The 12,734-nt window shown below is 51.9% G+C and overlaps 1 protein-coding gene across 1 annotated transcript in view; it reads right to left on the bottom strand.

The window, feature by feature from the left end:
* Window positions 1–1,351: 1,351 nt before the first annotated feature.
* Window positions 1,352–12,734, bottom strand: part of magi2a (membrane associated guanylate kinase, WW and PDZ domain containing 2a) — a gene marked incomplete at both ends in the record, with an annotated part of 152,149 nt that continues 140,766 nt past the window's right edge. The window contains 6 exons of the mRNA XM_084448128.1: window positions 1,352–2,136; window positions 5,192–5,330; window positions 7,860–8,015; window positions 8,414–8,645; window positions 11,496–11,736; window positions 12,335–12,520. Of these exons, the coding sequence (XP_084304254.1) occupies window positions 1,352–2,136; window positions 5,192–5,330; window positions 7,860–8,015; window positions 8,414–8,645; window positions 11,496–11,736; window positions 12,335–12,520 (1,739 nt within the window). The remainder of the gene's footprint in view (window positions 2,137–5,191; window positions 5,331–7,859; window positions 8,016–8,413; window positions 8,646–11,495; window positions 11,737–12,334; window positions 12,521–12,734) is intronic.

Below are 12,734 nucleotides of genomic sequence, written 5' to 3'. Positions count from 1 at the left end.
TTGAAAATACGATGCACTCATTTCAGCAGTGAAAAACAGAACATAAATGTGCTCGTGGCACCACTGCACTGGGCTGTTGGGATGTGGAAGGTGATCAGATAGCAGCCTGTATTATCCGACCCTCTCAAGTCAGAGGCTGACCTCTGACCGCTTGGTCATAAGGCACGCTCTGCCCCCGATATCCCTAGAGCCTCCGCTCCCCCCGGTGGCCACTCGACAAACCTCCACTAATTGCTCTGTTTGTGAAGCACAGTGGGCGGGGAAACGCATGGCCTGTCACATGGCCACTGAACTCTGATAGCTGAAGCTAAAATGGAGCGTCCAGTCCACTCACAAAGTGGTTCCGCACACACGCACGTGCACACATACACACACACGCACACAGGAGACTGGACAGGAGAGAGGAGAAAGGGGATAACCTGTGTTGTGTTTCTTAGCTCATCTAGCTAGCACACAGACGTCGCAGAACTACCATTGGCCCTACTAGGTATGTTAAAGACATGATCTTATTTACATTATGTCCCACATATTCATACTCATATAATATATCTATTTCTATATCTTCCGACAGGATCTTCAAGATAGCTTCAGTTGTCATAGTCTTGTTTTAAGGCAAAGTTCCACTGATGCACAATACTCCTCTTTAGTCTTGTTCGTTGTTTCAATCTCTCTCTCTTCGAATTCACAAAAACAGGCAAACTCTCTTCCTCGTCCGTTTTCATCAAAATAAACTCAGTTGTATATATATATACTGTACTGTAATATAAAAATTGCAGTGGCAACTGACCGTGTTTTAACCGTCAGTGGTTAGATTTGCATCTATGTCTCCCAGTTTGTGCGCGTGCTGGGGTGGGGTGTGTGTGTGTGTGTGGGGTGGGGTGTGTGTGGGGGGTAGGGTGTGTGTGTGTGTGTGTGTGGGGGGTGGGGGGCTGCGGTCTGGGGGGTGAGGTTCAGTGCTTACAAAAGAAGTTTCTGTGTTTGGAACCCCTTCCGCCCCCCAATCACTTCCAGAATCTTCTCTTCGGGCTACACACATTCTGCTTGGTTTTTCTTTGTCTTTTTTTATTCTTTTTTTACCCTCTTGATTTTTCAAAAGTGGACCCTCTTCCAGTTCTTAAGGTGGTGGGTGTAAAACATCTCTCAAAATAATTTAGAGTACGACAATATAAATAAAAAATGGATCTTTAGAAACACATGGAGAGGCCGCCCCCTCCCCCCCCACTGCTCCTGAAGGGGGGGGGGTGGCGGGGGGGGGACAGGGAGGGGCAGAAGGAACGGGAGGCCTAGTCCAGATAGGTGTGACCGTGCCCAGCCTGGTCTGGCCAGCGGTGGGGGGGGGTCAGCTACGGTGTTATCTGCTCACCGTGGACGTGCCGGAGCGCAGCGTGCTGGGCAGCTTGTCGGACCCGGGGATCTTCCAGGGCCCAGGAGAGACGGTGGCCTTCCTCCCCGCTCCGCCGCCGCCCCCGCTAGAGGCACTCTTGCCAGGGCGGCAGGGGCGGCTCTCTCCCGGGCCCGGCCTGGCCGTCCCCTGGGCCGGCTCCCCCTGCTGCCCGCCGCCGCTCTGGGCGCCGCCGCCGCCACCACCACCGCCGCCGTTCCCGTTAGTGTTTGTGTGCGAGGGCTTGGAGCCTTTTGGAGAGCGTGTGGGCTCTCTCTTCCCACTAGGGTGGCCGCTGTCCCCTGCCTTCCTCTCCTGGGACCTCCCCCTGGCGCTCTTAGAGAGTCTGGGTTCCCCGGGGTGCTGCTCCTCCCCCCTCTCCCCCGGGACCCCCCCCTCGGAGACAGGCTGCCCCCTCGGCCCGCTGCCTCGGCGGGTGGACCTGCCACCCTCCTTCTGCTTGGCTCGGCCACTCCCACTGGGCGGGGCCGCCGCCGCCGCTCTCCTCCCCTGACTGGTGTGGTCTGGATGAAGCGACTCGGCCTTGCGGGGGCTCTGGGAGCGTTCCGCCCCTCCCTCTGGCATCACCGGCGGCGCCGGCTCCCGCGGGACCTCCGGGGGCGGCTGGTGAACCGGGTCAGGGGGCAGGGTCAGATGAGATGATGACGATGGCATGGACAGGCTGTCGAGGGGCGGGGCTACTTCCGACAGGCTTGGGGAGGCTGTAGGCCGAGCATCCCAGGGGGCGGGACTGTCTGCTGGGACCAACAGACACACAGTTAGTTGTTGGGAACAGTTTTTCAACCAATCAACACAAACCACGCCCAAAAAAATGATACGTCCATCTTCTAATCCAGTCTACTTTGCAAGCCACAACAAACACAGCTGCCCATCAAGGTAAGGACTGCGGATGAGAAACCAAAGTCCGCAATTCCACTCATCCTTACACATCCTACACAAAGTTCTTTAATGCTCTCTTAAAGCCCAGCCCTACAAGACCCCGACAGAAAATCGAAAACAGGTTTAATGGAATGGTTGATGTGTCACATAAGGAGGGGTTTCAGCCGAGCGGGAAACCTGCAGGTCCGAGCGTTTCTCTCACACTGAGGGGCTTCGGGAACAAACTTGACCCTGGTGGCGGCTCCAGAGAGAGCCGTGCTGACCAGGCCAGTTAACCTCTCTCTGCTCTGCTGACCTCCACTCCCTGGGCTATCATTCCTGATCAATAGTGTAGGTGTGTGTGTGTGTGTGTGTGTGTGGGGGGGGGGGGCAGCAGAGAGAGAGGCTAGGCTAGCGAGGCTAACTAGCACATGTGGCTTCGTTTACGGGGAGAGATTCTGAAGGGTCTGCCTTTTCAGTGCCCCGCCGTAGCTGACGGTCACAGAGGACACCTGGCGCTTTTCCCAGGCCCGGGGATATCACATCAGCTCGTCCTCGCCACCCCTCAGCCCTCGCTCGCCGCACTGAACCGACATCCTGCCCCCTGAGGCTGCTACAGCGCGCGCGCGTGTGTGTGTGAATCTCTGAGCGTACTGTATGTGTGTATCAAACTGTGTTGTGTGAATGGGGTTGGGGGCCTGCGATTGTCGATGCCGAGTTCATGCTCCCTGTCATATCCCTTGTACCATCGGGTTTCCAAGCTCATTAATGCTCTGAGGAAGGCCTCTGGCCGAAACGTTAGCATGTTCCATTGACGCCAAAAATAAACCGGTGAAATAGAGGATCTGTCCATGTATCTTTTATTGGTGAGTGCTACCATGCATCTTTGATGTCCTTTTTGATGTTCACAATTTTGGTTTAGCACCACAACAAAGTCTATTTTTTGAGGAAGGCGCATCCATCTCTATTGCAACATATCTTCTGAGGGCTCTGCTGCATAGATAAGGGCTTATACAGTACTAGCGCGCACACAATAATCTCACAGTGTGCATAGATGCTTGTACATACTTACAGTACAGTAGTATTATTTAGTTGAATTATTTAACTTGACTTGATTATTGTTGTTACGGATGCCGTTTTAACAAGTATTATTGCAAAGCACACAGTTCATAATATAAACACTTCTTACAGCGGAAACATTAGCACGCTAAATGGTCTACTGAATACTGGTTGCTATCGTATTGTGCATCTGCATCCTCCCAGTAATGCAAATAAAGCTTTATTGTCCAATTAAAGTTAAAGGAGGTAAAGAAAATCACAGAGAACATCCAGGTTACAGGAGCTATTCCAGCTTGATGACACTGTGCTGGCCAAAAACCCCCACGAGCCTGATGGGAAAAGTGATGTGCAGTGATTTACGTACAGTAACATGATGTCCTCTGGCCGACCGTGTAATAGTCCCTGTTTGTGTATATCACAGTTATGAACCTATCCTCAGGGCAGGATATACAGTAGGAGGGAGAGAGAGAGAGAGAGAGAGAGAGAGGGAGAGAGAGAGAGAGAGAGAGAGAGAGAGAGAGAGAGAGGGAGAGAGAGAGAGAGGGAGTGAATGAGAGAGAATGAGGGAAATAAAGAGATTAAACCATGCCGTAGAGAGGGAGAGGGAGAGAGAAAGAATGAGAAAGAGAGAGAAAGAGAGAGAGGGGGAGGAATCAAGGAACAGCAGTGTTGTGATGGTGTCGAATGCGGCGCACGTTACATCCCGTGTGTGAAGACTGTGTGCTGTGCCAGAGCGCGGCCCATTATGACGGTATCTCACTGGCAGGGGGGGGTTCAGCGCTGGAATGCTGGCCTCAGCACCCCCCGCCCCTCCCTTCGCAGAGCACAGGGGGCACAAAAGTGTGTGCGTGTGTATGGCCTCACGGCATTATTACTGGGCTGTTATCCCCCAAGGTGAAATGGAGAGAAATAAATAATCCCTCAGGCTCAGCTGGCTCAGTACGTAACCTGCTGTCACATTTCTAACTGATCTTCACTGGAGACCGACACCAGAGGTGCATGTACAGCTGTTTTCTGCGTGCGGGTCCGTGTGGCTGGTAGTATAGTCACTTAACTGTCTGTACATCTTTCAGAGTGCATTGAAGATTCGTAATTGGGCTCCTGTTATTGGGACTTCATAAATCATCTACATGTGAAATACAGATGGGGGTGTTGGTGCATTTTGGGTGGGGAGAGGGGGGTTCTGATCAGGAAATCACACGTTACCACACTGCACAACACAACACCGCAACACACTGCACGCCACAGACCGGCACACGCACCCAGAACGAGTTAGAACTGTAGAGATATGGTAGAGAAAAACACATGCGGAGACTTCACAAACCGTGTCTTTAGAGTGGCCCATTAGGAAGAAATAGGGGGAGCCATGTTTGTCACTTTTCATGCACATGGAGAGACTGGAAGGTACCATTCCTATAGGAGGGGAAGTGACAACCTGCAGCAATTAGGGTTAAACAGAGGCATTGGAATGTTGAGTTACACTACTGTTAGTCAAGAAATACAAAAAAGTATCTAAAAGTAACTACATGTTACATTAACTACAGATAGATGGTAAATAGACAGAGATGGAGAGAAGTTTTAACATGAACAGAGAAACATGCCAGAGTTTTAAAAGCAGAATTCTGAGAGGAAAGACTAAGAGTACACATTGCTGGGGGACTCATCAGATCGAGAAGAGGAGAAGTTACTGATATCAGGTTAGAGTGAGAGCTGTAGAAGTTACTGATATCAGGTTAGAGTGAGAGCTGTAGAAGTTACTGATATCAGGTTAGAGTGAGAGCTGTAGAAGTTACATGAGCAGTGTGGTGCAACCTGGGGGTTCGGGAGGGAGAGAGAGAGAGGGAGTTGCGGGGGGGGTCAGCAGATACCCACCGTACTCTGGAACCTGCCCTGTGCCCCTCTTCAGGAGCAGACGAACACGCCGGCCTCCAGACTTGATCAGCTCGATGGCCCGGGCGTGAGTCATGTCCCTGGTGGTCTCGCCATTGATCTCGATGATCTGGTCCCCAACCTACACACAAAGGGAGAGGTGTGTTTGAGTGCAGTCTCAACGCCAGACCCATGACAGTTTGTTCGCTGATACACTACGTAAGCTATGCTAACTACGTTACTGCATGCTGCAGAACCCTCTATAGGTCTGGGACACTTCATGCAAAAATCTGGTGTTCAAATCCTGGCAATTAATTGCTTTTGCAGGAATCCCTGCAACACCAATCAGTAACGACTTTCGCAATCAGGCATTGCCACCCATAGATATGCCCCGCCCATCTAACCTGAGCTAGCGTCTCTCAGTTGCTGCTACGACCTATTAATCTTTCAATTTTGAAACAGACTCTATTATTAACTTGGCACAGACTCTATTATGTAGTATGTGGAGCGCAGCGATTCAATGTAATATTTGAGTCTGGAGAGAGAGTGTGTGTGTGTGTGTGTGTGTGTGTGTGTGTGTGTGCACAAGACATAGGAGATAGTGAGAGATCATATTTGCGATCTTGGCATTCTGTGCACTGATCATATTGACATCATGACGACTGTGAGAGCCAGTAATTGAGTCACCCTGGAGTGCCACCCTATCACTCAAACACGCACAACACAATCACCAGCACGCAAATAGACGAGCAAATTATTCAGGTCCTCGCACCCCAAGAAACATGAGGCAATTATTTCTCTGCAGGCTAAGAGAAAGACGCACATACACACGCATACACCACAAATTAAGCACAGAATATTAATAAGTCTAATTTATTGAGGTGATTTGTTGGGATCAATGGGATATGTAATTGATGCTGCTTCCGTGAGCCAGTGTACAGCGCTAATCAGAACTACCACCCGTGAGTGGGGTGTCAGTTGTGATTAATCCGACTGGCAATTTAATTCCCATGGAATTACAGCAGATGCTTCTCTGCAGGGGGCCTGAGACTCGACAGCCTCCTGAATGCCAATGCTATGCCCATTCGCACTGCAGTGCCGATTTCAACAGGCTAAGCGCCCTAAACGCCAGCTAGCGTTACTCACCCGACTAACTGCACTACAGTTTCCATTAAGGCACAACAAGGGAAAGAGGCTGTGACCTCAAGGACAACACGACCGAGGTCAATCTCCACCCTATAGTCTCCACCTCTGGCGCAGCCCCAGTCTATTATTATGGGATAGGTCCAACGCGGCGTTCGTTCCAGTTCATTCCAGATACTAGGAAAAGGGTAAACGTATCTAATTCTTTACTGTGCACCTGTAGCATTCCTAGCGGTGTCACTCCGGACGCTAACGCGGTTTGAAAACCCTCTCCCCGGCCGGCAGCTTGGCCCAGTTTGCACAGTCTCTCATGTTTCACCATGGTGATCTATAGAGATTACTGCAGCTTCAGGCTGTTAAACAGCTGTGGCAGCCGGCTCGCTGCGAGCCAAGCCTTAGTTCATTCCAGCGTTGCCGTTTGATTATTCTGCCTTGTACCTCCGTCTAACCATTCATCTCCCGGGGATCAGGGTTCAAACTGGCCTGTGTGCTCAGTTGGAGTGCGGCTCTGCAGTCTGTGATTAGGAACGGTATAAATCAAAGTGCCGGCTCTGAGAGGAGAGAAAGAGACAAAGAGAGGAACACAGAGAGAGAGAGAGAGAGAGAGAGCGAGAGATGCAGAGACAGAGAGAGAGATAGTGAGGGGGAGAGAGAAAGAGAGAGAGGGGGTGAAGGGGAGAGAGAGAGAGGAGGGAGAGAGAAAGAGAGAGGGGAAAGAGAGAGAGAGAGAGGGGGGGGGGGGGAGAGAGGGAGAGAGAAAGAAGGAGTGGGGTGTATATCCATCCCTCCTCCTCACTCATCTGAACTCGGGTACAAGCCTGCAGAGCTGCACCCACCTGCCTGCGGAGCCGGGGAGTGTAACAGCCCCCTGGGAGGAGCTACACACATTATCTGTGACAGGTTCATTACAGATAAGAAATGTACATCAGGACCCCACTACCTGGGCCATGACGGGGGTTTGGGAGAGAGAGAGAGAGGAGGGGAGATGATCTAGATTATATCAAGATACGGAGACAGGATGACAGAGCGGGCCTGTAATCTAGTTCGCGCTATTGAAGAGGCCGAGTGAGAACTCCACACTGTTTTTCGGCCAGTAATGCGGTCAGGTGAGTCACACTCGGGGGCCTGGTTTGTAAAAGAAACGGCTTATTAACCAACGGACGATGGGCGCATAGTAGGATCTGTCCCTGGAGAGTGTGTGATGTACAGTAGCTGACAAACACGAAAACAATAACAGCTGGTTAAAGCAAACGTCTGTACAACATCACAGAGTCTCGTGTTTAATTGAGTTTTCAGCAGCCACCAACTCAGCAGGAGTCCAAACATGCCAAACCCTTCCGAGACTCAGGGGACGGCTCTCTCCCAGTCATTTTACACCAGGCAGATTAGCCTGATAGACGGGCCTCGCGCCGTAATTGCATCCGAGATAATCATCGGCGACAATTAAAGGGAAAGAATCCCGACGCAAATTGAGAAGTCGAGCGCGGAGATAAGTGGATCTGGATGTCGAGCCTGTAATCGGGCTTACCCTCATTCGCCCGTTGCGTATGGCGGGGCCGTCGTCGGCCAGCCGCAGGACGAACAGGTCCATCTTGTACTCGCGCCCCCCGCGGATGCTGAAGCCGAAGCCCTTCATGCTCTTCTCCAGCTCCACGGTGAAGAAGTCGAAGTCCTGGAGCACCGACTGTCAGACAAAGCAGTCGGCATAGAACAGTGTCCAGGGGGGGGATTCCAGAAAGCGGGTTTAGTGAAAACTCAAGTTTGCAAACCCTGAGGTTCATTTCCATTTAATCTCAGGGTTAGCAAACTCAAGAGTTTTCACTAAACCCGCTTTCTGGATTTCCCCCCAGGCTGAAACTCTGAGAATCATACAGCGTACATCACCACAAACAAGTCCTAAAACATACACATGGCTCCGCGCAATCTCTATTTCCACCGTGCCACACTGTAGGTTTTACAGTTGTCCACCGTGGAATTGAAGTGACTCTCCATCAGCCGTGCATGCATGACACACACGGCCCTCAGTTTATCTTGGTGAAGCGTAGCTGGGAACAGACCACGTCTATAAGAGACAGGACTGACCTGTAGCTGTATCTGTGGCTGTCTGTAGTCAGGCAAGGGAAACTGCCTGGGGTCCGTGGACAGCTGTCGGTAGTCCAGCAGGGGAGGGTGTCGGTAGTCCAACGTGGGCGGCTGCCGGTAGTCGGACACCGGTGGGTGCCTGTAATCTACCGGGGGCTGCCGGTAGTCGGTGAACGGAGGCTGCCGTATGTCTGGTTTCACGTCCTGCCTGGCTTTAACCTCCGACCTGTAACTGTCCAGATCAATCAGATTGAAGGAGAAAGCAGTTAAGCTTTCATCCAAGTTGTTAGCTTGTCACATGAAAACATTCCCCTCAGGGTTCTGCTGATTCTGCAGATGGTGAAGGTTATGTTATTATTATATTATTATGTTATTATTATCCAAGCTGGCAGTGTCAAATCTCTCCCACTTGCCGTTGCTGACTTGTTTGTAGCAGTTAAGCGGCATTCATACAGGGCCCTAGTGACAAATAAAACACTTTATTTTCTCTCCACATGAACAGTTGATAGAGGACCACACAGGATTTACCCTCCGATTTACCCTCTAAAAAGAACAAATAACACTGTACATCTGCCCCCGTAGAGCTCAGTGAAATATTCAGCAGGAATCTATAAAGAAGCTATTTAGCTTAATAATTCAGCGACCCATAAGAGTAAAATATGTTATACAACAAACTGGTGAGGAGAAAGAGAAAGAGAGAGCGACAAGGCCAGAAGAGAGAGAGAGAGAGAGACATGCTGCAGAGAGGTAGAGACAGCCAAGAGGAAGAGAGAGAGAAAGAGAGTGTGACTCACTCTCACCTCAGTAATCTCTAAGGACCAGAAAACAGTGCTGTAGCCCAGTGATAAAGGGCTTCTCTATAAAAGGCTCTACCTTGGTATAAAAGCGTACAGCAGATGACTTGAACTGTATGGGCTTATTGGGTCGGTTGCATTCTCACTGGAGCGATTGCAAGCGTGCCGAGACTAACCTCTCTAAGTGCTCTCTCTAGACTACCCTCTCTAGACCACCCTCTCTAGACCACCCTCTCTAGACTACCCTCTCTAGACCACCCTCTCTAGACTACCCTCTCTAGACTACCCTCTCTAGACCACCCTCTCTAGACTACCCTCTCTAGACTACCCTCTCTAGACTACCCTCTCTAGACTACCCTCTCTAGACCACCCTCTCTAGACTACCCTCTCTAGACCACCCTCTCTAGACTACCCTCTCTAGACGCTCTCTCTAGACTACCCTCTCTAGACTACCCTCTCTAGACCACCCTCTCTAGACTACCCTCTCTAGACCACCCTCTCTAGACTACCCTCTCTAGACCACCCTCTCTAGACCACCCTCTCTATACCACCCTCTCTAGACTACCCTCTCTAGACCACCCTCTCTAGACCACCCTCTCTAGACTACCCTTTCTAAACCACCCTCTCTAGACCACCCTCTCTAGGCCACCCTCTCTAGACTACCCTCTCTAGACTACCCTCTCTAGACCACCCTCTCTAGACCACCCTCTCTAGACCACCCTCTCTAGACCACCCTCTCTAGACCACCCTCTCTAGACCACCCTCTCTAGACTACCCTCTCTAGACGCTCTCTCTAGACTACCCTCTCTAGACCACCCTCTCTAGACCACCCTCTCTAGGCCAACCTCTCTAGACTACCCTCTCTAGACTACCCTCTCTAGACCACCCTCTCTAGACTACCCTCTCTAGACCACCCTCTCTAGACCACCCTCTCTAGACCACCCTCTCTAGACCACCCTCTCTAGACCACCCTCTCTAGACCACCCTCTCTAGACTACCCTCTCTAGACCACCCTCTCTAGACCACCCTCTCTAGACTACCCTCTCTAGACGCTCTCTCTAGACTACCCTCTCTAGACCACCCTCTCTAGACCACCCTCTCTAGGCCAACCTCTCTAGACTACCCTCTCTAGACTACCCTCTCTAGACCACCCTCTCTAGACTACCCTCTCTAGACTACCCTCTCTAGACCACCCTCTCTAGACCACCCTCTCTAGACCACCCTCTCTAGACCACCCTCTCTAGGGCCACCCTCTCTAGACTACCCTTTCTAAACCACCCTCTCTAGACCACCCTCTCTAGGCCACCCTCTCTAGACCACCCTCTCTAGACCACCCTCTCTAGACCACCCTCTCTAGACCACCCTCTCTAGACCACCCTCTCTAGACTACCCTCTCTAGACCACCCTCTCTAGACCACCCTCTCTAGGGCCACCCTCTCTAGACTACCCTTTCTAAACCACCCTCTCTAGACCACCCTCTCTAGGCCACCCTCTCTAGACCACCCTCTCTAGACCACCCTCTCTAGACCACCCTCTCTAGACTACCCTCTCTAGACCACCCTCTCTAGACTACCCTCTCTAGACTACCCTCTCTAGACTACCCTCTCTAGACTACCCTCTCTAGACCACCCTCTCTAGACCACCCTCTCTAGACTACCCTCTCTAGACCACCCTCTCTAGACTACCGTCTCTAGACCACCCTCTCTAGACTACCCTCTCTAGACTACCCTCTCTAGACGCTCTCTCTAGACTACCCTTTCTAAACCACCCTCTCTAGACCAACCTCTCTAGACTACCCTCTCTAGACGCTCTCTCTAGACTACCCTCTCTAGACCACCCTCTCTAGACTACCCTCTCTAGACTACTCTCTCTAGACTACCCTCTCTAGACCACCCTCTCTAGGCACTCTCTCTAGACCACCCTCTCTAGGCAGTGTCTCTAGACCACCCTCTCTAGGTGGTCTCTCTAGACCAACCTCTCTAGGTGGTCTCTCTAGATCACCCTCTCCCAAGTGGTCTCTCTAGATCACCCTCTCTAGGTGGTCTCTCTAGATCACCCTCTCTAGGTGGTCTCTCTAGACGCTCTCACTCGACCACCCTCGCTAGACCACCCTCTCTAGGAGGTCTTGGTCCAGTTGATGCGGTCCAGAACCGAGTGTGACTGCTGTGTTTACACATTTCCAATCATGCAAATATGATGAAAAAAAAGAATAAAAACACATTTGAAAGTGGTTGTGGCGAGTGTCGCGTACAGGTCGGTGGCGTGTGTGTGGAGTCATCGCGACCTACCTGCTGTCGTGGGTGTAAATTTGGGGTGGGGGCGCCGGGGGCTGGGTGGTGGCGGTGACGGGGCTCTGGTGGGTCAGGAGGCCGGGCGGGGGGGCCATGGTCGGGGGCTGGACGAGCGGCGGGCTGGGCTGGGGAGGGGCGGGGCCGGGCTGGGGAGGGGCGGGGCCAGGCTGGGGGCTGTGCTGTTGGGCCATGGGGCTCTGCTTCTCCGAGCTAGGGGCCGATGGGGGACTGCTCACGTCTGAGAAACACACAGACACACACACACACACACACAGACACACACACAGACACACACACACACACACACACACACACACATACACACACACACACACACACACAGACAGACAACAGACAGGCACACACACACACGCACACACACACACACAGACAGACACACACACAGACAGACAGACAGACAGACAGACACGCACGTATGCATACACACACACAGACAGGCATGGAGAGAGAGAGAGAGAGTGTCAAACAGACACACACACACACACAAATACACGCTAGATAAGAGCACACACACACACTCTCTGTTCAAACTGTCATTTCTCAGTCCCCTTGTACTGCACAGCCTGCAAGACGAACTGAGAAAACCCAATCATACAAGACACAACGACCTCAATATATTGTCAATACTGTGAGTCTGCTCTGTAAGTTCTACAGTATATAGCCAACCAGATACTCCTACAGCAGTGTGCATCCGGAACCAATTCATGCAAGCTTCACTGTACTACGTTTGAAGAGTTTCCTGCGACGACGGATCTAAGAGTTCTCCCGGTGTTCCGCGCGTCATTGTAGGTGTTCCGCGCGTCACTGCGTCTCACCTTCCTGCGGTATGATCTTCAGGGTGACGCTGAGGCCCGCGTCCTTGATCAGCTTGACGATGTCGGCGTGCGGCATGTTGACAATGGACTGGTTGTTGACCGCCAGGATCCGGTCGCCCACCTTCAGCCGAGCGCAACGGTCGGCCGGGCTGCCCTCGATGATGCGGCCGATCTTGTGGGGCACGGCTGGGAGTGGACGCACACGCACACACACACACACGTGTTAAGATAGCTCTAAAACATCAACCCACAGACATGCACACACACACACACACACACATACTCTAACAGACGCAATGAACAGGAGAATACAGCAAGTCTGAGATCTGACAATACTGACTGGCTGCTTTCCCTCCCCCCCCCCCCCCCCCCCCCCCCCCCCTCTCTCTCTCTTCGTGGC

This window comes from Borostomias antarcticus (genome assembly GCF_949987555.1).
Source record: "Borostomias antarcticus genome assembly, chromosome: 13".
Taxonomy (NCBI): domain Eukaryota; kingdom Metazoa; phylum Chordata; class Actinopteri; order Stomiiformes; family Stomiidae; genus Borostomias; species Borostomias antarcticus.
This window is presented reverse-complemented; position numbering and strand designations above follow the sequence as displayed.